The following is a 24,887-nucleotide window of genomic DNA, read 5'->3' on the forward strand; positions in this document are numbered from 1 at the left end:
TTGAGGATTCCTTGTATGTGATGAATTGCTTTTCTTGCTGCTTTCAAGCTTCTTTCTTTGTCTCTGACTTTTGACAGCTTGATCATAATATGTCTTCTGTGTGAATCTCTTTGAATTTGTCCTGTTTGTAGTTCAGTTTCACTTCTGACATGTAAATTCATGTTTTTCAACAAATTTGAGGAGTTTGGGCCATTATTTCTTCAAAAAAATATTTTTTCACTTGCTGCTCCTTCTGTGACTCTCATAATATGTGTGTATGTTGGTATGCTTGATGGTGTCCCATAAATCCCTCTGTTCCTTTTTATTCATTCTTATTTCTTTCTGCTCCTCTTCCTCAGTAATTTTAACTATCCCGTCTTAAAATTCACTGATTCTTCTGCCAGCTCAGATATGCAGTTAAACCCCTTTAGTAGGTTTTTTATTTCAGCTGTTGTACTTTTCTATTTGTTTCTTTTTTTTATAATTTCTCTTTGCTAGTATTTCCTACTCTTTCATGTGTTTTCCTAATTTCCTTTAGTTCTTTGTCAATGGTTTCCATCAGCTCTTTGAACTCATTTAAGTGTTAATTTAGAATCTTTGATTATTAACAAGTGTCATGTCTGGGCTTCCTCAGGGATGATTTCTGTCAGTTTCTTTTTTTCCTGTGAATAGGCCATCATTTCTTTTCTTTTTTTTTTTTTTTTTAGGCCATCATTTCTGTTTCTTTGTAAGCTTTGTGAGTTTTGGTGAGAACTGGACGTTTTGAATATTGTAATGTAGTAGCTCTGGAAATCAGATTCTACCCCCTCCCCTGGAATTGCCACTGTTACTTGATGAAGGCTGTAGTTGTCTGTTTGTTTAGTGACCAGACTGGTTTTTGCAGAGACTGTATTCCTTATTATGTGTTCACTGAAGTCTCTGTTCCATTTTTGCTGCCGTCAGCCAGTGAACTGACAGATTTCCTTAAATTTCTGGATCCAATAAGAAAAAATATAAAGAATATTCTGTCTCTTTAAGTCCCCTCTGCCATCACCGCCAAGGAAGTCCCTTCAGCCCATAGAAGTTGAAACAATAGCCAGTGTGTGTGTCAGCCCCTGAGTGAACTGCCAGGAAGAAGTAAACAACCCTGAGTTTTGAGGACAACCCTCATTTTTTTGAGGGGGTGGTAGCCACTACACAAAAAGCCAAAATTTACTAAAATTTACCAGCCTCTTTCTTTGTTAAGCACTCCTGTGGATGCTGCAATGATCACCTAGATTCCAAGTTCCAAAATAGTTGCTTCAGACAGTTCTTGCCAGATCAACAGTTGTATTGGTAGAGGAACCAATTCCTGGAGCTCCTTACTCCACCATCTTCTATGACATCTCTCCTCAATTTTTTTTTTAAAGCTACAGGAGCCTTTTGTGTTTTTTTAAGCACTCGAAGAATCATCATTTATTCATGTATCTTTACATGTACAAGTGTGGTCAACACATCCATCCACTGAAATAACCCTGTTTTCAACTTCACAAACAAGTAGTTCTCTTAGAAATGTCTTTTATATGTGTGTCTTTAAGCACTGTTTTATGTGCATTACAGTGAGGTGACCACATCCTCACTGAAATAACACTGAAGAACCCCCACTTTTTTTTTCCAAGCAAAATCTTATATGGAAGCCCATTATTACAGTAAAACAAATAATAACATTGTGGCTCAGGTTTAAGCCTGATACTAGAGAGAGGAGTAAACCTCCGTAGCTTTGTGTGGCACCATGCCCCCCGCCACACACACACCTCAATCAGATTAAAACCTAATGTAAAACAGTGTTTCTTAGACTTTCTTTTATCTTCCTCTTCCTTTTCACTGATTATTTTCCAAAAAAAATCTGGATGATAAAGACTGGTGAGAAGTAAAATACACTAGTTACATTATACTCATTACTAATATCATGTATGAATTACCCATTAGTTACCTTTGTAAGAAAATAGCATGACGTTAAATACCTTATTCTGTATGATAAAATAATATCCTATAAAGTAACAGTTTACACTTGCTAAATATGACGTAAGTTATTCAGATAGCATAAATTCATGAGCTATGTCCCTACAGAAATTCTGTTGATATCTGCCTTAACCATTGGTGTGTGAATATTTCATATTTGAATCACAATGCATCATGTCTTGGAAATAATAGGCCAAAATTCCAATAGGCCATAATTGATGCAATTATGTATCCTTGACACTCAGGTGGCATCACACCATCACCCATAGCAAATCGGATTAATAATGATGACATGAAATGAGCAGTAACTTGTAATTAGAAGGCAAGAATGTCAGCAGTCTGAAAATCAAAACCTATTCGAGAATTCATTGCTGATGTACCAGTAACACAGCATCTTTTTCCTAAACTGCAGGATTCCTAAGCTCAGTTAGGAGTTATGTAATATTAAGTAAGCATTGCACAGCTGCCAAACTTCTTAATAAACTTTAATTAGAGTTCTCAGAAAACACAAAGAATTCTTAAATTTTGTTTTAAGGATATCAATAATTCTAATGAACTGCCTTGGTGTGCAAAGTGACTATTATAGTCCTTAGTCATAAGTTAAATAACTTGCTGTCATTTGAAGGGGCCAAAAATAGGGATTGCAGTGTATCATCATTTTTAGGGCTTGAAGAACCCAACGGTGGCCTACTCTGAGAATCACTACCCTACAGCATGACTGAGGAAATTCTCATATTCAGTTATAACCCCTGCTTTGAACCCTGAAGCCAGGGAGTTTAACTGCCCCAGCAGGGCCTTGGGCAGCCCATTCTCCAGTCTCTGTTACTAGATAGAACTCACCTTGGTATTAGCTACCTTGCTGCTTGTCTCATGCAGGTTAAGTTCAGCCACCTAAAGAAATGGTTGCATCATTTACCTCCCAGCCCTCAAAAAATTAGCTAGGTGATGTCAGAGATTGCATCCAGCTCTAAATTCAGTGATTCCCCTAATCTTAGGGCTGTATTGCTACCACAGAATCCCAGTGAATAAGTATTATCTTCCTGGCATTAAAGAGTATCACTGTTGGCTCTTAGGAGGATGTGAGAAAAGTGTTAGTCATTAATCACAGTGAAGATCCCCCTGGATGATATTACTACTTACTGGTTTCAAGTAAAAATGAAAATAAATCTGATGATCTCCTCCAGTTTTATTGTCACCATCAGTTTCTGTTAAGACTGAGCCATTTGGGGGCACCTAGATGGCTCAGTCAGTTAAGTGTCCCTCTCTTGATTTTGGCTCTGGTCATGGTCTCACTGTCGTGAGATTGAGCCCTGTGTCAGGCTCCACGTGGAGCCTGATTGAGATTCTCTCTCCCACTCTCTCTCCCCCGCTCCCACTTGTATTCTCTACCCACATTCAACAAAATGGATGGGAAATGTGTCTGAACCCTTGCTGCACATCATGATAAAAAAAAAAATTGGGGGCACCTGAGTGGCTCAGTCAGTTAAGTATCTGACTTTGACTAAGGTCATGATCTCACGGTTCATGGGTTTGAGCCCCACATCGGGCTCTGTGCTGACAGCTATAGATCTGAAGCCTGATTTGAATTCTGTGTCTCCCTCTCTCTTCCCCCTCCCCTACTTGTGCTCTGTCTCTCTGTCTCTCTCTCTCTCTCACAATAGTAAACATTAAAAAAATTTTTTAAAAATTGTATACCTAACAAGGTCATATTGAGGACATAAACTGTCTCTAAAAATAAGTAAATAAACCTAAAAAATAAATAAAAGACTGGGTCACATGGGTGGCTCAGTTGGTTAAGCATCTGACTTCGGCTTAAGGCATGATCTTGTGGTTCCTGAGTTTGAGCCCAACTTCTGGTGAGCTCGAGCCCTGTCAGGTGAGCTCCTCTTCTCTCTCCCTCTATCTCGGTCTCTGTCTCTGTCTCTGTCTCTCTCCCCACTCTCTCCCTCCCTCTCCCTCCCTCTCTCTCTCTCTCTCTCTGCCCGTCACTCACTTGCGCCTTCTCTCAAAAAAAAAAAAAAAAAAAAAAAAGTGAGCTATTTCTGCCATAGGAGGGTAAGCTGCTTGGTTACTATACTTTAGGTATCACCTTTATTTTCCTCTGTAGGATACTAGAGACTAGGACTCAGCCATCCTTCACTAAAGGTGAAAGATACTAGCTTTATCCAAAAAGAGCTATAATTATATTCTTTCCCCTAGAAGTGAAATAGTCCCCTCATCTACAGAAGATGGGTGGAATATCTATGCACAGAGTCTTTCTGCTCCTAGTAGACAGTGGTGGTTTTCTTATCTTCGCTGAAAAACAAAGGATCAGAGAATAAACTGTTAATGCCCTATTGGAGATTATTTTGGTGCTCTTTATTCTGACCTCATTGGATCTCAGCTTAGTGGTTGCATTTATTTTTTTACTGCCCAAATAAAGGAATTCTGGATGTTTCTGTTATGTCCATTGTAAGGCAGAGATAGGGGTGGAAAGCTCCTTTTTTCCAGGGTGGCCATTATCACTTTAATTCAGAGAATGATCCCCCTCCTTTGGGGGGCATTGTAGCAAGGCTATAGCATACTACTACATAAAATGGCAGATCTCAAAGTACTGCTTGGTTCAAGCAAGCCAACTCTGTCACTTTTTCCTTCCTAAAGACTTGCTTTGTTTCCCAGATGGAGGGTATATCAACTTTAAGACTACAGTCTCTCATTTCAGCCCTAAAGATCTCAATACTTAAATGGACAGGAAATGTGTCTGAACCCTTACTGCACATTGTGATTAAAAAAAAAAAAAAAATTGTACACCTAAAAAGGTCATATTCCTCTGATATTGAGGATATAAGTTTGACTAAACCAATCCAGAGGAGGGAGCTGACTATAAGTTGGTCATGTCAGATGAAGACTGGATTCTATAAATGTATCACAATGTCAGTGAGGCATATTTAATGGCCAAACTATGGAATTATCAGGACACTATATACTTAATAGTAAATCTTCTTAATCAGGAGATTGTTTTGTTACGTCCTTATTAAAGAAGAATCACCTAATTAAATGTTTTCTTGTGTTTTAGGATCTTTGTTTGCTACAAAGCAGCCAGTGATGAACACATTTCATTGCTAACTGGGTATGTCATACTTTTATTGTTTTTCCACCACACTGATTGTTTTCTTTCCCTTTGAGGTGCCCACGGTCTGCAGATGATGAACGAAAGCACCCTGTCCTCTGTCTTTTCTGTGGAGCCATACTGTGTTCTCAGAACATTTGCTGCCAAGAAATTGTGAATGGGGAAGAGGTTGGAGCTTGCATTTTTCATGCACTTCACTGTGGAGCTGGAGTCTGCATTTTCCTAAAGTGAGTAGTGAGTGTTTCGGAATCTTCATAATGAATTTAGGGAATCTGGATCCAATCTGGAAGCTATTATGGTAGGATAGTGTGTTGATAGGAAATGATCACATGAAATTGCATTAGAGAAGATATTACAGAATAAGTAAAAAACAAAAACAAACAAAAAACCAAATCAAAACAGACAAACAAAAAAACCCCATAGGATTCTGTCCACATTTTAATTTTTTTGTGAAATGTCTTAAGCATGATAGACTTTGCATTGATTACTCTGGTGTTACAGAACACTCAGGTACAATGAAAGGGCTTGGAGTCCTAAAAACAAGTATATTTAAAAAGTACCTGTACATTGCTATTTTAAGTTGTCCTTTGAATATTTTCATTTTCTTCATTTCCTCTATCAAAGCAACTGTTGTTTTCCCTGGTCTCTCTGCAAAAGACTGAGAGTGGAACATAGTTATTTCATGTTTATGAAAGAAGAGTGCAAGTTGCCTGAGAGAGAAAATTCAAAGTGGATGTGTGTGCTTTTTCTTTCCATCTCCCCATGTACTGTAGTTTCTGTTTATGTAAACCCACATCTCCCTAACCACTGCCTGTAGGCATCTGTTGGAACAATGTGAATGAATGCATGGAAGCCACATCCAAATACCTATTTTCTTCTTTTAGGGAACCTGCAGCAAATAAACCCACTACCTATTCCAACTGCTTATTTTGTAATGTCACTCTATAGTACCTATCCCTTCTGTATACACATACCCAAACATTATTTGTATGTCTTCATTTCTCTGCTGTAAGAGTCCCAAGTACCTTCAAAGTGGCAGTGATTCTTTATAATTTGCACTATTGGAGGCTGGCTCTGACCAGAAAAGGCTTAATTAACACTTGCCTAGCTGACCTTCTTTTCTGGCCCAAAGTTATCAGATGTTGTTCTGTGCTTCTGTTAAGCTCCCTCCCACTCCAGATTGTGGGTCAGGAAACAGAACAGATACAACACTGGCCATCATTTTCCATGGTATCTGTGGTTTAAGTAGAACAGCTTCCTTCCTCTCTTCAGTATATTCAGTCAGTATTAATGGTCCTGTTTCCCTAAATCCATTGATTTTTCCCATAATGTCAATAAAAATAACAATATTCACTTTTTTTTAGACAAAACACAGTTTAGTCTATTTGTCTATGTTTACTGTCTTTATACTGAATTCCTGACAGATACTGGCCATATCTTTTCTCTAGATTAACTTTGATGCAGTGCCTATCATTTGCACTCACGCAGTTAATAATATTTCCTCTTGGTTCTTTTGTCCTTCAGAATCCGAGAATGCAGAGTAGTTCTTGTTGAAGGTAAAGCCAGAGGCTGTGCCTATCCAGCCCCTTATTTGGATGAATATGGAGAAACAGACCCTGGCCTGAAGTAAGATTAGTTTTTGTTTGTTTGTTTGTTTGTTTCATTGTAGTCACATTATTGTACATGGATGGTAACAGTTCTTTAAACACAGAAACTAATGCTAAATATTGAAAGATATTTTTAAATAGTTGCAAATTAAAAATATTAAATATGATATGATCCTGAGGAGCACATAATTTTGAACAGCTTTGTGCTGCTTTAGAATGTGAAGGTAATACTTTTCCAAAATTAAAGACACCCAGCTGTTCTAATGTTTGAATGTTATGTTATTTTTAAGCAACCTTTCTACAGAATTATGTATGGAGGTAGTTTTTGGATTAAGGGAGAAAAAGGCTGAATGGTTCAAAGTAGTTAATGACTGAGGATAAGAAGTCTGAGTTGTTCCAGAAAGGTACAAAGAAGCAGAATTTTTAAATTAATTAGGCAATTTGAAAATCCCCAATCAGCTGAGACACTTTGAGTGCCTCCAGAATGAGAATCTCACAGTTCTCCATTACTGGCAACGGCCAAATTTTAGTCATTTTGGATTAGCTGCTCTACAGTGTTACAAACTGTACAACCTTAGAATTGATGGGGAGTGGTTTATTTAAATATTTGCTAATCACCAGCAAGTTTTTTTTTTGTGTCATAAAGACAACAATTAGCAAATATTTCTGAGAAGCAGAATATAATTTGAGGGCTTAGTATTCTACACCTCAGACTTAATCTCTACTATACAAAAACCAGAAATTAAAGCTAAATATACTGTATGAAGCTGAAAAGCCATTAAAGCTCTATCAGACTAAGTACCCAAAAAAAGAATAAAGCTGCTTCGGGTTATAAATCTCATTGTCCATTTAAATGAGGTCTAATAATGCCCATGATATACTTTGCCTATTTTCTGAGTAATCAAGGAGTAAATTTCTGCTTCATCAGCTAAGTAACCTATTAAGTTCATGGTGATCAGTAGTGAAGGGAGAATATCCCTTTTGAAAAACTCTTGGCAATTACCCCCCTGCTCTAAGAACATCTCGCCTGGGTGGCTCAATCAGTTAAGCAACTGACTTTGGCTCAGGTATGATCTCACAGCTTGTGAGTTCGAGCCCCACAATGGGCTTTATGCTGACGGCTCAGAACCTGGAGGCTGCTTCGGATTCTGTCTGCCTCTCTCTCTGCCCCTCCCCTGCTTGTGCTCTGTCTGTCTCTCCCCCTCTCTCTCCAAAAATAAATAAGCATTAAAATTTTTTTTATTTCTAAAAAAAATTATTTATTTATTTATTTTTATGTTTTTATTTATTTTTGAGAGAGAGAGAGAGAGAGCAAGCACAAGCGGGAAAGGGACAAAGAGGGAGAGGGAGACACAGACTCTGAAGCAGACTCCAGGCTCTGAGCTTTCAGCACGGAGCCCAATGCGGGGCTCAAACCTACAAACTGTGTGATCATGACCTGAGCCGAAGTCGGATGCTTAACTGACTGAGCCACCCAGGAGCCCTCCCCCCCCGAAAAAAAAATTTTTGTTTAAAGTTTGAACTAATTTAGGCAATAAAGATATGGGCAGTTATTTGATTCGAACTTACATGTTGGTGTTTTTTGTTTTCCTGAAGGAGGGGCAATCCCCTTCATTTATCTCGTGAACGGTATCGGAAGCTCCATTTGGTGTGGCAACAGCACTGCATTATAGAAGAGATTGCTAGGAGCCAGGAAACTAATCAGATGTTATTTGGATTCAACTGGCAGTTATTGTGAGCTTCAACTCTGCCTTGGGACAATCACAAGTGAAGACAGTAATGAAGACTGATTGAAAATTATGGAGATCTTTCTTTCTGAGGGCTGGGGAAGGGTTGGAGGGTCTTTTGCTCCATGTCCAGATTTGCATACATTAATAAAATATTCCTTAATGGAGTATTGCTTTCAATTAGTGAAAATATGCTTAAAGGAGTAAAAGGACGACATAGATTAATGTTTCATATTCCAGAACACTAAAAAAATTCTTCTTCACCCCAAATGTCTCACTGTGCTATTTCCAGAAAACTCATTTCCCTTCATAATCTGTCCCATTTCATGTCATTTCATTCACCTGGTAAATGAAGTCACATCAAGCAATCATGGACATTTTTATATGTTGGTTAACTCTTCTACAGTTCTGTATTTGGTATTTCCCACACACACCCAAGTTTCGTTTAGCTGACATTGGAACACTGACAAGATTCTAATCTGTGGTAGTCTTCCTTGCAGCTCAAGAGGAATTGCAGGAACCATGCAGTATACTTCAGTTGAGAAAGTTTTCAGAAGAGTAAATTTCTTTTAAGGAATTCCCCCTAATGTGCCACTTAGTGTTTCAGCCAGAAATTAAACAGTTCTATGGACAGAGTTGCCACTTCTAAGACAAATTTCTGCCACTGTGGAAAAGCTTTTTTCCCACAGTAGACCTCAAGAAGAGTTAGGATAATGTATTCATTATTCATCCCTGACGGGCCAAAGAAAGTGTAATCCTCTCCTTTTACCACAAATAGCTTTGTTAAGTTTTGAAATTATACTTTCTATTTCCAAAGGCAAGTTTCTAAAATGAGTTCACTTATCTCTTGTTTGACTCTTAAAAACCTGAGGCAGTTCTGATATAAAACTGTCTATAGAATGAGGATAAGAAAATTCCCCCAATGAATGGAGCATGGCAGCTGTAAATTAGAACAATCAGATTTAAGCCAATTCTGTAACCTATGTCTTTGTTAAAGACAAATCCTTCGTTATCTGTGTACAATGTTTTCATAAACTCTGGTTTTATGTCTAGTACAGACAACCAAAAAAGCCATGTGATCAGTAGTCTGTGTCCTGTTATAATATGCTGTGGTTGAGCCATCTTGTTTATAAATAATAGTGCTCTCCTGAATCCGTGCATAGACTTCTTGATTTTTGGCTTTAACTTTTTATATCAAGAACTTGTGATATGAGCAGCAGATAGAAGATAAATTGAAATCTTCCATTTTAGCTTCTGTTGTCTCTGGAATAATGTTATGAATTTGAAAAGATGCATTCAAAGATCATCTGATTTTGCCTTTGGTGACTACGTCATATACGTGTGTACATGTTTTCCTGTCTTCTTTTTGCTCAGCCAAGGCAAGCAAATAAAAGTATATTTGCACAGTGATTGATGATGCACATTTGGGGTTAGATTTTTTTGGTATTTTTTATGTAAAGTGGGTTTTGCAGTAAAGGATGGGCATGAACAGGCATCAGAATCACAATCATGATTTTCTACTTGAATAATTATTATTCAGAAGGTATCAGGAAATAGATACAACTCCAGTGAGCAATCTGTAACAGTTGATGAATGAGGATCAGAAAATTCAGTATTCAGTTTGTCCAATTTGCCAGTATGATTAAGTGATAAGAACATCTCCCTTTATTTCTTAGATAATTTTTTTGGATGGATTGTCTGACTTGGTAAGTCTGAGCCAAAATAGGCAACAGGAGGTACTGACTTCTGCCCTGATTGGCCCCAATTTAGCAAAGATATACTGACTTTGTTTCTAGTCTTTTTATATTCATTTCATAAATCCTGGGCTTAAGCTCTGAGGCTGCCAGAGGGACTATCCTGTAATGGCCAGTCAGACCTTTACTGCCAAAGAACCCATTTCATATTGAGTTCCACTTTTGAGATTGATTCAGACCCCTGCACTGTAGATGAACACGTGTCTCAGTGCTGCCCCCAGCCCTAGGGATTTCTAATTATATTCAAATATGATAGTGGTCTGCCCTCATCACTGCAAATAATTTAATTATGCTTATCGAGTTTACTCACAAATGAGCAAAAAGTCACTTTATTTTCATTAGTGTAGTTATGTGGAGGAACTGGTTCAACAGGATGGCTCCAAAACTATGTTTTTCTCATGTTTTTGGTGAGGGGCTGACAGGAATTTTAATGATACAGTGAAGAAAAACGTATATCTGTATAATTAATTTATTTTGTTGATGTATGGGCTGTGAGTTCACTTTAGTGGTCATTTGTCATTTCATAACAACTATGCATTTTGGTTCACTGTGACGATGATCTATATTTAGTGACTGCGACATGTTTATACCACTGATTCAAATTCCATCCATGATGAAGTTATACAAATAATGCATATATTGATATCTTTTATTGCAAAATGTAAATTTAAAACTTGTATAATGTTCTTGTGCTTTTTGAAATAAAATATCTTATATGTGTATATTTACAAAGAAAAAAGGGACTTCTCATGTTTGGGGATTTGGGTTTGAAGTATAAAAATCTGTACCTAGAAAGGAGCTCTAGTTAAAAGTTAGCCTTCTCAGCTCAAATTCTTTAACAGACATAGGTATTTGGTGTAATGGTCTCCAAACTTTTTGACCATACATTCCATCAGTAAATATATTTTTTTAATTTTTAAAAAAATTTTAATGTTTATTTATTTTTGAGAGAAATAGAGACAGTATGAGCTGGGGAGGAGCAGAGAGGGGGGAGACACAGAATCTGAGGCAGGCTGTAGGCTCCACAGAGCCCGATATGGGGCTCATACCCACAAACCCTGATATCATGACCTGAGCTAAAGTCGGACACTCAACCGACTGAGCCACCCAGGTGCCCCCATCAGTAAATAATTTTTAAGCATGAACTGATATATAGAGAGAATTTTTTATTTTTTTAAAAATTTTTTTTCAACGTTCATTTATTTTTGAGAGAGAGAGACAGCATGAACAGGAGAAAGGCCAAGAGAGAGGGAGACACAGAATCCGAAGCAAGCTCCAGGCTCTGAGCCATCAGCACAGAGCCCAACATGGGGCTTGAACTCATAAATGGTGAGATCATGACCTGAGCCAAAGTCAGACGCTTAACTGACTAAGCCACCCAGGTGCCCCTAGAGAGAATTTTTTATATTCAGTACTATACTAATGTATTAAATACATTATAAAACATTGCCCAAAAATGGAGATTTTAAAAATCAGCTGAAAAATAATTATATTTCTATTTATTTATTTATTTATTTATTTATAAATGTTTATTTTTTAATAAATTTTTTCAATGTTTATTTTTGAGAGAGAGAGAGAGAGAGACACACACACACATACAGAGTATGAGCAGGGGAGGAGCAGAGGGAGAGGGAGGCAGAATCTGAAGCAGGCTTCAAGCTCTGAGTTGTCAGCATAGAGCCTGACATGGAGCTTAGACTCACGAGCCATGAGATCATGACCTGAGCCAAAGTCGGACACTTAACCGACTGAGCCACCCAGGTGCCCCATAAATGTTTATTTATTTTTGGGAGGGAGAGCGTGAGCAGGGGACAGTCAGAGAGAGGGAGACACAGAATCCAAAGCAGCTCCAGGCTCTGAGCTGTAAGCACAGAGCCCAATACGGGACTTGAACCCAGGAACCACGAGATCATGACCTGAGTCAAAGTTGGGTGCTTAACCAACTGAGCCACCCAGGTGCCCCTAGAATATTTCCATTTAAAGATTTTCCACATGAATCTATGGATTTCATTGAGTATGTACACTCCACTGTGGACAGAGTCGTCTAGGGCAGCAGTGTCCAGGAGAACTGTGCAATGATGGGAATGTTCTCTATTTGCCCTCCACTATGGTAATTACTGTCCCCATGCAGCTATTGAACTTTTAAAATGTGGCTAGTGCAACTGAACACCAGGATTTTTAAGTTTATTTGATTTTAATTAAATTTAAATCATCATGTGTGGCTAGTGGCTACTATATTGGACAGCATTAAATCTAGTGTAATGGTTCTCAAACTTGATTGTGTTAGAATCACCTAAAGACTATTAACAAAATATAAATTTCTGGGATTTCAGCCCGGATCTTGAATCCAAATCTCCTGAGATTGAACCTTTGTAAAATCATTGTGATTTCCTTCTGTTTCTATACCATTACTCTTAAAATTTAGAGCTTTCTTTCTTTTTACTTAAGTGATTTTGGTCTAAGTACCAGAGAGCCTCAGGAAGAAAAGTAGATCAGAGAGGGAGGAAAGTGTCAAACTTGGATAGTTGTGCTATTTCAGTTGGAGTTTCTGTGTATGCTTTCATTTAAGGAAAGGGTACCTGGAGTTAAAACAAAAAGTCCTTGCTTTAGTTTTAAGACTGTGCGATATTCTAGGAGGGTAATACTGGAGGCAGTGAAGGAAGGGTTTGGTTATGAAAATACAGTTGGCAGGTAGAGGTCACTAAGGAATCTTCTCCATGCTTATACTAGAGTGTCTGGGCACTACTAGGAAAAACAAATCATACAATTGTTCACAATTGTTCACAATTTACATTAAAATTTAAATTTTCTAGGGCCACCTGGGTGGCTAAGTCGGTTAAACATCAGATTCTTGATTTGGCTCAGGTTATGATCTCACGGTTTGGGAGATCAAGCCCTGTGTCAGAGCCTGCTTGGGATTCTCTCTCTCTCTCTCTCTCTCTCTCTCTCTCTCTCTCTCTCTCTCATTGCCTCTGTCTCTCTACCTCCCCTGCTTGTGCTCTGTCTCTCAAAAATAAATGAACATTTAAACATTAAAAAAAATTTAAATTTCAGTACAACAAATAAATAAATAAAATAAAAAGATACCCAGAGTTAGGTGGTATAATCACATCAACAGTACAGTTTCTGAATTTCCCCCATACTCTTCCTGAAAACCATATACACTAACCAGGATAACAAAAGAAAAACCCCAAAGTTTAACAAAACTAGGTAGCAGCAGGGCCTCTCCATGAATTTCCAAGTCTGGGCAGATACACCCAAAGCACCAATAGCAGCAAGGCTGTGTAGTGAAAGTTGTGGAAAGTGAAAGGGGAACTAAGAGTTGCAGAACTAAGAAATTGCTAATGACCCTTAAGTGGGGAGAAACATAGTCAACAGAAATCCTGGACAATCAGGACTGAGAATTGCCAGCAGAGTTAACTGAAGTCCTCACATGTTCTAAGTTGAGGGTCAGTGAAAGACTGCTGTCTTGAGAGAATCCAACAATGTGGTGGCAGTCTAAGTCCTCTGTATTCTTATAAATAACCATTAAATACTGCCTTCATTACAGAAAGAGAATCGCCCTATGGAAAACTAAAAACAAACCAGATTGAGAATGGCAGCAATACTGTGAGTAAGAGAGAGAATTCAGATTGTATGCGTGAGTGATATACAAAGTAATCTATTAGCAAAATGCTACATTTAAACATATAAGTATTAGAGAGAGTATTATCTGAGTATTTGACATTAAAAATGGAGGAGGTAACTCTGAGCTGTGAAGCTGTGAACATTTTCTTGGCCAATCTCTGCCGATATGACAAATATCTCCTGCAGAAAATCCATCTCACTTAAAAAAGAATATAACTTTCTCTGTATGGCTTATTTCACTTAGCATAACACTCTCCAGTTCCATCCAGGTTGCTACAAAAGGCCACATTTCATTCTTTCTCATTGCCAAGTAGTATTCCATTGTATATATAAACCACAATTTCTTTATCCATTCATCAGTTGATGGACATTTAGGCCCTTTCCATAATTTGGCTATTGTTGAGAGTGCTGCTATAACCATTGGGGTACAAGTGCCATGGGGGAGGGGAAGGGAAAAAAAAGAGGTTAGAGTGGGAGAGAGCCAAAGCATAAGAGACTCTTCAAAACTGAGAACAAACTGAGGGCTGATGGGGGGTGGGAGGGAGGGGAGGGTGGTTGATGGGTATTGAGGAGGGCACCTGTTGGGATGAGCACTGGGTGATGTATGGAAACCAATTTGACAATAAATTTCATATATTAAAAAAAGAAAGTTTGACTACAAAAAAATATATATAACTCTGATTGGGGCATCATTGGGATGGCTCAGTCGGGTAAGCATCTCACTCTTGATCTCAGGGTTGTGAGTTCAAGCCCCACATTACTTAAATAATATAATTGTGATGGTTAATTTTTTAAATGTATTTATTTATTTGTTTTGAGAGAGAACAAGCAGGAAGGGGCAGAGAGAGGAGAGAGACAGAATCCCAAGCAGGCTCTGTGCTGAAAGGGCTCTATCTCACAAATGGTGAGATCATGACCTTAGCCAGAATCAAGAATCAGATGCTTGGGGCACCTGGGTGGCTCAGTTGGTTAAGCGTTGAACTTCGGCTCAGGTCATGATCTCAGTGTTCATGGGTTTGAGCCCTGTGTCGGGCTCTGTGCTGACAGCTCAGAGCCTGGAGCCTGCTTCGGATTCTGTGTCTCCCTCTCTCTTTGCCCCTCCCCCACTCATGCTCTGTCTCTCTCTGTCTCAAAAATAAATTTAAAAAACATTAAAAAATTAAGATTAAAAAAAAAAGATCAGATGCTTAACCGACTGAGCCACCCTGGCACCACCTGTGATGGTTAGTTTTTTTTATATCAACTTGAGAGGCCTAAGGGATGCCTGGATAGCTGTTGCAACATAATTTCTGGATGTATCTGTGAGGGTGTTTCTGGAAAAGATTAGAGTTTGATTCAGTAGACTGAACATGGCTATCCTCACATCCTCTGGAGGTATCATCCAATCCTCCGGGGGTCCAAATGAAACAAAAAGAAGAAGAATGATTTCCCTCTCTCCCTCTCTCTCTCTTTTTAAGTTCATTCATTTTGAGAGAGAGAGAACGAACAGGGGAGTGGCAGAAAGAGAGAGGGAGAGAGAGAATCCCAGGCAGGTTCCCCATTGTCAGCACAAAGCCTGATGTGGAGCTTGATGAGGGGGCTCATTCTCATGTTCCTGTGATATGACCTAAGCCAATATCAAGAGTCAGGCTTAACAGACTGAGCCACCCAGGTGCCCCTTCCCTCTCTCTAACAGGGATAACAGGGATGTCTATCTCCGGCTCTCAGGCTTCGGAGCTCCTAGTTCTCAGGCATTTGGACTTGGATGGAATTACGCCACTAGCTTTCCCAGTTCTCCTGCTTATAGAGTGCAGATGGTGGGACTTCTAGGCCTCCATAACCACATGAGCCAATTCCTATAATAAATCCCATATATACCTCTGTCTGTGTGTGTGTGTATCTTCTGTTGACTCTGTTTCTCTAGAGAAGCCTAATATAATAAACTAGCCCCAAAGTTATTACAAGGAAAAGGAAACCAAAAATGAACTGAGCAAAACTGCAACGAGTGAGAATACAGTAGAAAATTGTGGCCCCAAAGCAGACAGAACCTGTAACCTAACAATTGAAAATGAGATATAAGAATTTTTTTAAATGATCAAAGCTTTGTCAGGACACAACTCATAAATGCAATAGAAGATCTCAAAAGTGATACAGTAAGACAACAGGAGGACATGAAACTCAAGTAGTATTAGGAAAAAATTTTGGAAAAGACTAAATTAGAATGAGTACAAGCTGAAAAGTCAACCATGAAAAACACAGTAAAGAAAAATAGTAAATAGAAAAATAGAAAAAAATAAAAGATAAAAAAACATTTGAGATAAAACAAAAGAGACAGAAGATAGGCAAGAATGATTGAATATATATTAACTACAGTTCCTGATAAAAATCAAAGAAATGGAACAGAACACAAATGGAAAACTAATTTGACAAAACTTACCCGGAAAAAAAAAACAAAAAACCCTTGAAAATACACATTTGAAAGGAAACACTGTCAAATTCAACCCAGAGGAGTCCAACACCAAGACCTGCCCCAGTAAAGCTGTTGGATCTTAAGAGCAAGAGAGACAAAATCATTTGGACATCTAGGCAAAAAAAATCCAAGTCACTCATAAGATAAAGTCAAATTGACATTGGCATTAGACTTCTTGGAAGCAACATTTTAAATATACTCAATAAAAGGATTTTCAAGAGTTTTTATGTCCAAACTGCCCAGGTATAAAGTTCACACAAATTGTTAAAAGCAAGTTAATACTCAGGAAAATATTTTTTTCCCATGAGCCTTGATTGAGGAATTTACCAGAAAACAATTTTTGGATAATCACAAAATGGTTATAGAAGCTTTGGCATATAGTCCAAGGGTTGGGTGTTGTAAGAGTTGGGAGTAAAGAAGGAGTAAAAATGAGAGACAAAATCAGATGCTCTGATAATGTAAAACTAATACAATTAACAAAAAATGGGAGGAAAGGGTTGAATAGGTACGAAGTTAAATAAGTGAACTGACTGCATCAGTGGTATTAGCTAAAAAGATATCACTCAAAGCCGACAAATCAAAAATGAAACTTTACACAAATTGACACTAGGGATAAAACTAGTGGCTACATAGTGAGAAAGAAGAGGCCAGTAAGCAATTTCAAAATTGCTTACATGTTAGCAAAACAACAGCCAGTTTTAAAGAAAGAGTACTTAGACGGGTGCCTGGGTGGCTCAGTTGGTTAAGCAACCGACTTCAGCTCAGGTCATGATCTCACGGTTGAGAAGATTGAGCCCCAGGTCCGGCTCTGTGCTGACAGCTCACAGCCTGGAGCCTGCTTCGGATTCTGTGTCTCCCTCTCTCTCTGCCCCTCCCCCACTCATGCTCTGTCTCTCTGTCTCAAAAATAAAATAAAAACATTAAAAAAAAAAAAAAGAGTACTTAGAACATTACATAAAGATGTTAGTATAATGTTTACAACCAGAACTACAATGCAATACTAAAAAGGAGAAAAAAGGCAAAGAAAAGAGGCTACATTGTAAAACACTGTAACAAAATTCAGAGACCAATGGATAAATGTAAATGGGCTTAATTCCTCTATTAAAAAAAAAATCAGATGAGCTAACCAATAGATTCCAGTGAAAAATAAAGAAATGAACATAATTTTTAAATGGGCAAAATATGTGGATATTTTTCCAAAGAAGATATACAAATTTCTAATCAGTACATGAGAAGATGCTCAACGACATTAGTCATTAGGGAAATGCAAGTCAAAACCACCATGAGACACCACTTCACACCCACTAGAATAGCTATTAATGAGCAAGACAGAAAATACCTGTTGGCAAGGATGTAGAGAAATTGGAACCAAATACAGGCAGGCTTCACTTTGTATGGTAATGAATTATTGTAAATATGGCCATGCAAACAAACTATGGAAAGCACTCTTAATAAACAATGGGAAAGATTGTGATTGTTCCATAGCCTTTAAAAGTTTTGGTGGAGGGGCACCTGGGTGGTTAAGCATCTGACTTGGGCTCAGATCGTGATCTCATGGTTTGTGAGTTTGAGCCCCGCATTGGGCTCTCTGCTGTTGGCACAGAGCCTGCTTCAGATCCTCTGTCTCCCTCTCTCTCTGCCCTTAGTGTGCGCGCTCTCTCTCCCTCTCTCTCAAAAATAAATAAACATTAAAAAAAGTGAAAATTCTGGTAGAAACAAATTCTTATAAATGTATGGGGAAATAAAAGTAGTAAAAAACTAACATTTAGTATGATTTATAATATTGAAAACTGAAAATTAAAGTGTTTTATTTCTTTTCGAAAGACTTATCAAGAAAAAACATCAAGGGTGCTTGCTTCTTCCCTGTGTAATTTATGATACAGTGAGCATCTTTTCTACACCTTGGCAAATTGTCATTCATCTAAGTTTGAATTACTTCCAACAATGTATCCTTTGTGTTCCCAGTGTTATGAAATACTTTCAGGCATTCCTTTAATGTGAAGTTTTGTGCCAGTATCGTTTTTTTCTGGGGCGCTTGCCATAAAAACTTATTTATTTCAATAAGTTTGTCTTCACTAAGTTTCCCTGACTGCATATCTAGAGTCCCTTAAGCAACAGTAATGTCAACAATTCTGCAGTTAACTATTTCTTCTATAACTCCTATATAACTTTTATGACATTTATATTTGACCCAAATTTCACTTCCAGCATTATCACTTGAGTGTCTTTGTTGCGCTTTTATCTTTGTTGGCCAATTCCCTGTTTTGATTATCAATTTTTGTAAAACGTCACATGGGTTTATCACTGGGAGGCAAGAAGACAGCACAACGACATGCTTTGCTCTCTGTCCCTGACCTGAATGCTTTGACACAGATGTGCAATGTCCAAACAGAATTGGCCACTGACCATGACAAGCATTGTTATTTAGTAATTTGTGAAGTGAAGAGCTTGCTGCAAAATTAACACTTTATGCAATTACAATTAACATACCATCATAAGCAAAATTTGAATCATGTTGTTGAGGAACTGGTGTTAATTTCATTAAAACACGGTAACTGAAAACTTTGTATATGGGAACGATCCAAGCTGAAGACATCTTGTAACAGAGCGGCAACTTTCATAAAGCCAAAAAAAATCAAAAAACAAAAACAAAAACAAAAAAACAGGATAAATAGACACATTAATAAAAGAGACTTTAACAAACATCTCCCAAACCTAGATAAGGTAGACAAAACATTCGTAAGGATATAATAGACCCAAACAAAATTATCAGTGTGTTAGTTGGGTCTTAAGGTAAGCAGACACTGAGACAGATTGGGGAGCACAAAAGGTTTAAATTACTGCACTAATCCACTCAGTTACAACTGGGCAAGGGAGTTCCAAGAAGTGCCCAGGCAAATCATCTGAATTCCATACATAGTCCTCTCTTTGTCTAACAACAGCCCTTATACTTTCTTGCTGATCCCTGCCACTTACCCCTGCCAAGATGGTGACTCCTCTTCTTGCTTGCTAGTCCCTGGTAATATGCAGTCCAAAGGCCCGAGCTGCAGCCATCGTGTATAGTCCAGCAAGATCTTTGCCATGTCCCCTGGCAAGAGCGAGCCCCTTTTAGGCACCAAGACCTTTAACTCTGAAGAGCTCAGAGTTGTAGGGATAGGAAGCATGAAGTCCTCCAGGAAGCCATTAGGAATGATGAAGGGAGTCACTGCTTGGCCCCTGAACCTCAGTTATATACTTCCTATTGGAAACACGGCACTATATAAAGGTTTCTGATTCAGTGCATACCCCGCGTTATGGAAGATGGCATGCCATCCTCACAGAGCATTGCCTCTGAGCTGATACTTGAACTACATCTTCCACAGTCCATTCCAACATTCTGTCAGACCAGCTGCTCCTGAATGATGCAGTGTGCAAAACGACCTCTATATCCCACAGTCTGGGCCCCCTCCTATACCTCCTTAGCTGTGATGTGTATTTTCTGATGGTATGATATATTGTGTGGAATTCCGTGCTAATGGAGCAGGTACTCTACAAGCCCCCAGATAGCAGTGTTACCTGAAGCTCTGTGGGCAGGAAAGGCATACTTATACCCTGAATAGATGCCCAATCATGTGAGAATGAAGCATCCCAGTGAAATCAACTTGCCACCCAGTAGCTGGTTGATCTCCTTGAAGAACAATGCCATATCAATAGAGCAATGGACTCCATTGCTGGCAGGATGGACGTTCCAAGGTGGCAGTAGCTCTAACAGTCTTGGTAAGTGGAATCCATGCTGTTGGGCCCATGCTTAACCTCCATCTCTCCAGTCGTACACCTATTGTGTCAGTTGCCAAAGGATGCTAATGTCTAAGTTGTTTGGATTACTTGCTTGTTTGGTATGTCTTCTGTAATGGACATACCATGAAGCCTTTTGGTGGGCATTAACATCTAAAGCAAAAATCTTCACACTTTGTACACATACTCATATGCCCATCCATAGTATCATACTGTGTGTACTCCTTGTGTCTAGTTTCTTTTGCCTGTGAGATTCATCCATGTTGTCTTATGTACCAGTAGTTCCTTTCTTTTATTGCTAAGCAGTATTCATCATTATATGAATACACAAAAATGTATCCCTTTTCCTGTTGATAGATATATGGGTTGTTTCTAATTTGGGGCTATGATGAATAAAGCTGTTAAGAACATTATTTTTAAAATTTTTTAAAAATATTTATGTTTATTTTTGAGACAGAGAGAGACAGAACATGAGCAGGGGAGGGGCAGAGAGAGAGGGAGACACAGAATCTGAAGCAGGCTCCAGGCTCTGAGCTGTCAGCCCAGAGCCTGACGCAGGTCTCGAACTCGTCAACCATGAGATCATGACCTGAGTCAAAGTCAGACGCTCAACCTACTGAGCCACCGAGGCACCCCTGTTAAGAACATTCTTATACAAGTGTTTTGTTTTAGAGATGTAACATGCATTGATTTCTCTTGAAGACTATATGTATGTATGTATATATATATGCATATATGTATATGTATATATATGTATGTATATATATACGTGTGTGTATATTTATAGTAAGAAATATAATGAGATATATAATGAAATACATGTGTGTGTGAACTGATCCATGTTCAACCTTTTAAGAAATTGTCAAGTATTTTGCCATCATTCCTCTTCTCCCTATTCTCAACATTTGGTATTGCTGTCTTTTCACTTGTAGCCATTCCGGTGGGTATGTAATGGTAGCTCACTCTCTCACTAATTATAACACTTTTTTTAGATGCTTTTGAGATTTACTGTGTAGACAATAAATATATTTTTTCTCTTCCCTTCCAGGATTTATACTTTATTTCTTCTCATCTCTTACTGGATAGGCTGCAATATAGAGTTGTGGTGGCTTAATAGCAAGAGTAGAAAATGATCATGAAGAGTTTTCTAAGTGCTGCTCAGGGCAATGAAGAATCACTAATATTTTTTTCATAGATGAATAATGTGGTCAAATTTGCATTTAGAAAAAGCTCTCTGGCTATGATGTGGAAAAAATAAAGATACCAGGGAAGGCCAGTTAAAAGGTTCCTGAAGTAATGTAGCTAAGAAGTGGTGACCTAATCCAGGAAAGTGGCAATTGCAATGGAGAAGAATTGATTTTTAAAAAATAAGATATGTCTGGCTCCACTTAGTCCACATCAAGTGTGATTTCAGTAAAGCAATCAATAAAAATGTGCACATATTTCAAGCCATTCTGAGATAGACTGAATTTAGGGGAAATTCATCTCCAGAAGCCACTACAAAGAACACTTTAACAAATGTTTTCAAGCTGTTAACAAAAAGAACTTGAAACAAATGAAACTATTGGGTTCAGTGTAAAATATAAAATGAAACTAATGCAATTCAATGAATGCAAGATCAGTTAGTTACTAAAACTTATTTTCTTATAAATGTGCCCCAATCAAGGCAAGTCACAAGTTGTTTATGCCAGCTTCCAGAATTGGTGAACTAAATTGTAGCAATAGTTGATGTGGCCCTTGATAAGCCATATAGATGAACAGAAAAAAAGTAAACCACCTCTGGTTGATACCAAAATAATTAAGATCATACCAACTTGGAAAACAGCAACATCCACAAAAGACATAAATAGGAGAGAAGGTGACAAAAGTAGAAAATCTGTGAATTATGCAAAAAGACAAAAGTAGATGACTTTTGGAGAATGTAACTCAGCTGTGACACTCACCCAAGGCCTCAATACTCCTAGGACAGCTTCCTTCTACTCCTCTGCCTCCTTTGCTCTCTTGCTCTTCCTTCCTTTTGCCCTGAACCCTTCCCTCACCTCATTGCCCTAGTGGATGCCCCGCTCCCTAGAGATTTCTCCAGCTTCGAGTTCATCTCTAGGTGAAAAGTTTTCAAAATTATGTGTCCAATCCTGACCTCAGGCCAGCATTTCCAACTTTTTACCTGGCGGTGCTGCTGGACTTTACAGCTCACAGAGTCAAGTTCATCAAACTCATCCTTGGCCCCAAACCAATTCTCCTTCCTGTCTTTTACTTCTGTTAAATGTACCACCATTATCCAAGTCATGCATGACATCTAAGTTACCTTTGACTCTTCCACAGTATGTTGCTTGGCAAAGTTACCAAGTCTCATCAGTTGTTTCTTCTGATTATCTGTCCTCTGCTCTGTACTCTCACCTCTCCATTTCAGGCCCTTCTTACATCATTGCCAGAACTGTTGCAACGGCCTCCTTGCTGGTCTTCTTTCCCTAGTTTCTTCCTTTCCTGAATTAATTCTGCATATTGTCACAAATTTAATCTTCCTAAAGCACAGGTCCGGTAATACCTCTGGCTGATACAGTGGCACCTCAGTAGCACCCCAAAAATCTTCAGTGGCTCATGAAACTCAAGAGCCTCTAAAACATGGCTCTGGGTTTTTTGTTTTGCAGTTTTTGGAGTTTTCTTCCCTTTCTGTGCAACCAGCTATACTCTGGTTTTTAGCCAATTTGTAAAAATAACTTTAACAGGTACTTAAAAGTTCCCATTACATCTCTACTCCTTAAGTATGAGCTGTGGATAGTGACTTCCTTCCAAAGACTACAGTGTGAAAGGAAGAAGAAAATAATAACTTTCCAGTGGAGAAAACTGATAAATCCTAGCTCAGTCAAGTGATCAAGGTCCATATCAATAGTGATAAATCATGTTGATGGTATGTATGTTGGATATGATGTGATAAAATGGAGCTTTATGTGCTTTTCCTCCCTAAGACCCTTAACCCCAGTATAACAATTTTAAAAAATCAGACAAAATCCAAAAGAGCATCCTACAAAATACTTGACCAATACTCCTCAAAACCATCAAAACTGTCATAACTAAGGAAACCTGAAGGAAATGACATGCAAATGTAATGTGGTACCCAGATGGGATCCTAGAGCAGAAAAAATTATTAGGTAAAAACTAAAAACATCTAAATAAACTATGAACTTTAGTTAATGACAATGAATCAATATTATTTTATTAATTACACAAATGTGCCATACAAATGTGAGCTGTTAATAACAGGGAGAACTGGATGAGAGGATATTCGAGAACTCTCCATACATACTACCTTGTCAATTTTTCTGTAAATCTAAAATTATTCCAAAGAATAGCCTATTTTTTCAAATCTCATTTCCAAATAAATATTACACAATCATCAAAAATAATGAGGCAGATCTTTATGCACTAATATTGAAGAAACTCTAAGAAAATACTAATGAGAAAAGAAAGCTGCAGAACAGTCAGTGCATGAAGTGCTGCTTGCTATTTGTGTAAAGAAAAAGAATCGGTAGCTGTGTTTGCATATGGGGCAGAAAGCTACACAAGAAATCAGTAATTAGAGTAGGTGAATTGAATGGCTGGGGGTCATGCATGAGATCATGACCTGAGCCAAAGTCAGACACTTAACCGACTGAGCCACCCAGGCACCCCTGCTGTTTTAGCAGTTTTTGAATATTGAACCATGTGAATATATTCTCTATTAAACAAACAAGCACACAAACCAACCAAATCAGGGGGAGAGAAGATGGTCTGCCAAATCCTCCTCCTGACATTTTTAGTCAGAGCAGATGAGCATTTTTCTGGTCAGGAAAGAATAGGCAAGAGGCAGCTGAGAATATACCTTTCTAAGATCCTTTCAAGAGGAATCTTAGGGCAGGTATCAACACTGTGAAGCAAGAGCCGTGGAAAGGTGAGACTTGAGCAGGTCAAATTGCCCCATCCAATGGCCTCTCCTGGATACTGTCCCACCATCTTCCTTTTAAATATTGACTTTTCTCCAGGTTCCAATCTTGCCCTCTAGCCTTTTTGCTCTGTAAGCTCTTCCTTGGGGATTTCATCCATGAAAAACATTGATTCTAATTAGGGGCAGAATTAAATGACAAAAGAGAGAGAGAAATTAAACTATTTGTTGAACAGCAGCTAACATTGTCTAGAGCTCAGTTTTATGGTCTACTAGAGGGCCTCATACTTGGATGAGTTGGTATACAGTAAGTTAAAGGTATATTTGTTTATTCTTGGATTCTTGTCGTTTTTTCCTTATTGTGTGTACATGACTCTGGGCTATGTAGGCACAGTGTAAAAGTTAACAAGTTTACTCTTGCTGAGTGGGGCTTTATAATCTGGAAAAAGCCAACAGTTATTGTCCAGTGTATACAAGAGCACAAGGTCAAAGCAACAATTAGATGAGTATAAAATAAGGCTGATCTGAAATTTTTTAATGTTTATTTTGAGACAGAGAGTGAGAGAAAGAGACACATGTGAACAGGGGAGAGGCAGAGAGAGAGAGGAGGAGAGAGAATCCTAAGCAGGTTTTGCACTGTCAGCACAGAGACCAGCTTGGGACTTGATCTCACAAAGAGTGAGATCGTGACCTGAGCCAAAATCAACATTCTGATGCTTAACCGACTGAGCCACCCAGGCACCCCTGATTTGAACTTTTTGTTTTTGGTTGTAATTCTTAGCAAACATGACACAAACCATAGGGATTTGCAGCCAATTCTTGAAGGAATCCTAAACTTCTAACATAAAATTAATGATTGGTGCACAAATGACAAAAGCAAGAATATATCAATGAATAATATAATTAATGAAAATTAAAAGTTGCAAGAAAATTTGAGAGTGAACTCAAGTGTTACTTTTCAG

The 24,887-nt window shown here is 38.3% G+C and overlaps 1 protein-coding gene across 1 annotated transcript in view; it reads left to right on the plus strand.

Moving 5' to 3' along the window:
* The window catches only part of UBR1 (ubiquitin protein ligase E3 component n-recognin 1), a 133,262-nt gene extending 122,367 nt beyond the window's left edge, over positions 1 to 10,895 (plus strand). Inside the window, exons 45-47 of the mRNA XM_042942244.1 lie at positions 5,125 to 5,295; positions 6,593 to 6,694; positions 8,272 to 10,895. Of these exons, the coding sequence (XP_042798178.1) occupies positions 5,125 to 5,295; positions 6,593 to 6,694; positions 8,272 to 8,413 (415 nt within the window). The 3' untranslated portion in view covers positions 8,414 to 10,895. The remainder of the gene's footprint in view (positions 1 to 5,124; positions 5,296 to 6,592; positions 6,695 to 8,271) is intronic.
* Positions 10,896 to 24,887: the final 13,992 nt, after the last annotated feature.

The sequence above is a fragment of the Panthera leo genome, chromosome B3 (assembly GCF_018350215.1).
Source record: "Panthera leo isolate Ple1 chromosome B3, P.leo_Ple1_pat1.1, whole genome shotgun sequence".
NCBI classification, from domain to species: domain Eukaryota; kingdom Metazoa; phylum Chordata; class Mammalia; order Carnivora; family Felidae; genus Panthera; species Panthera leo.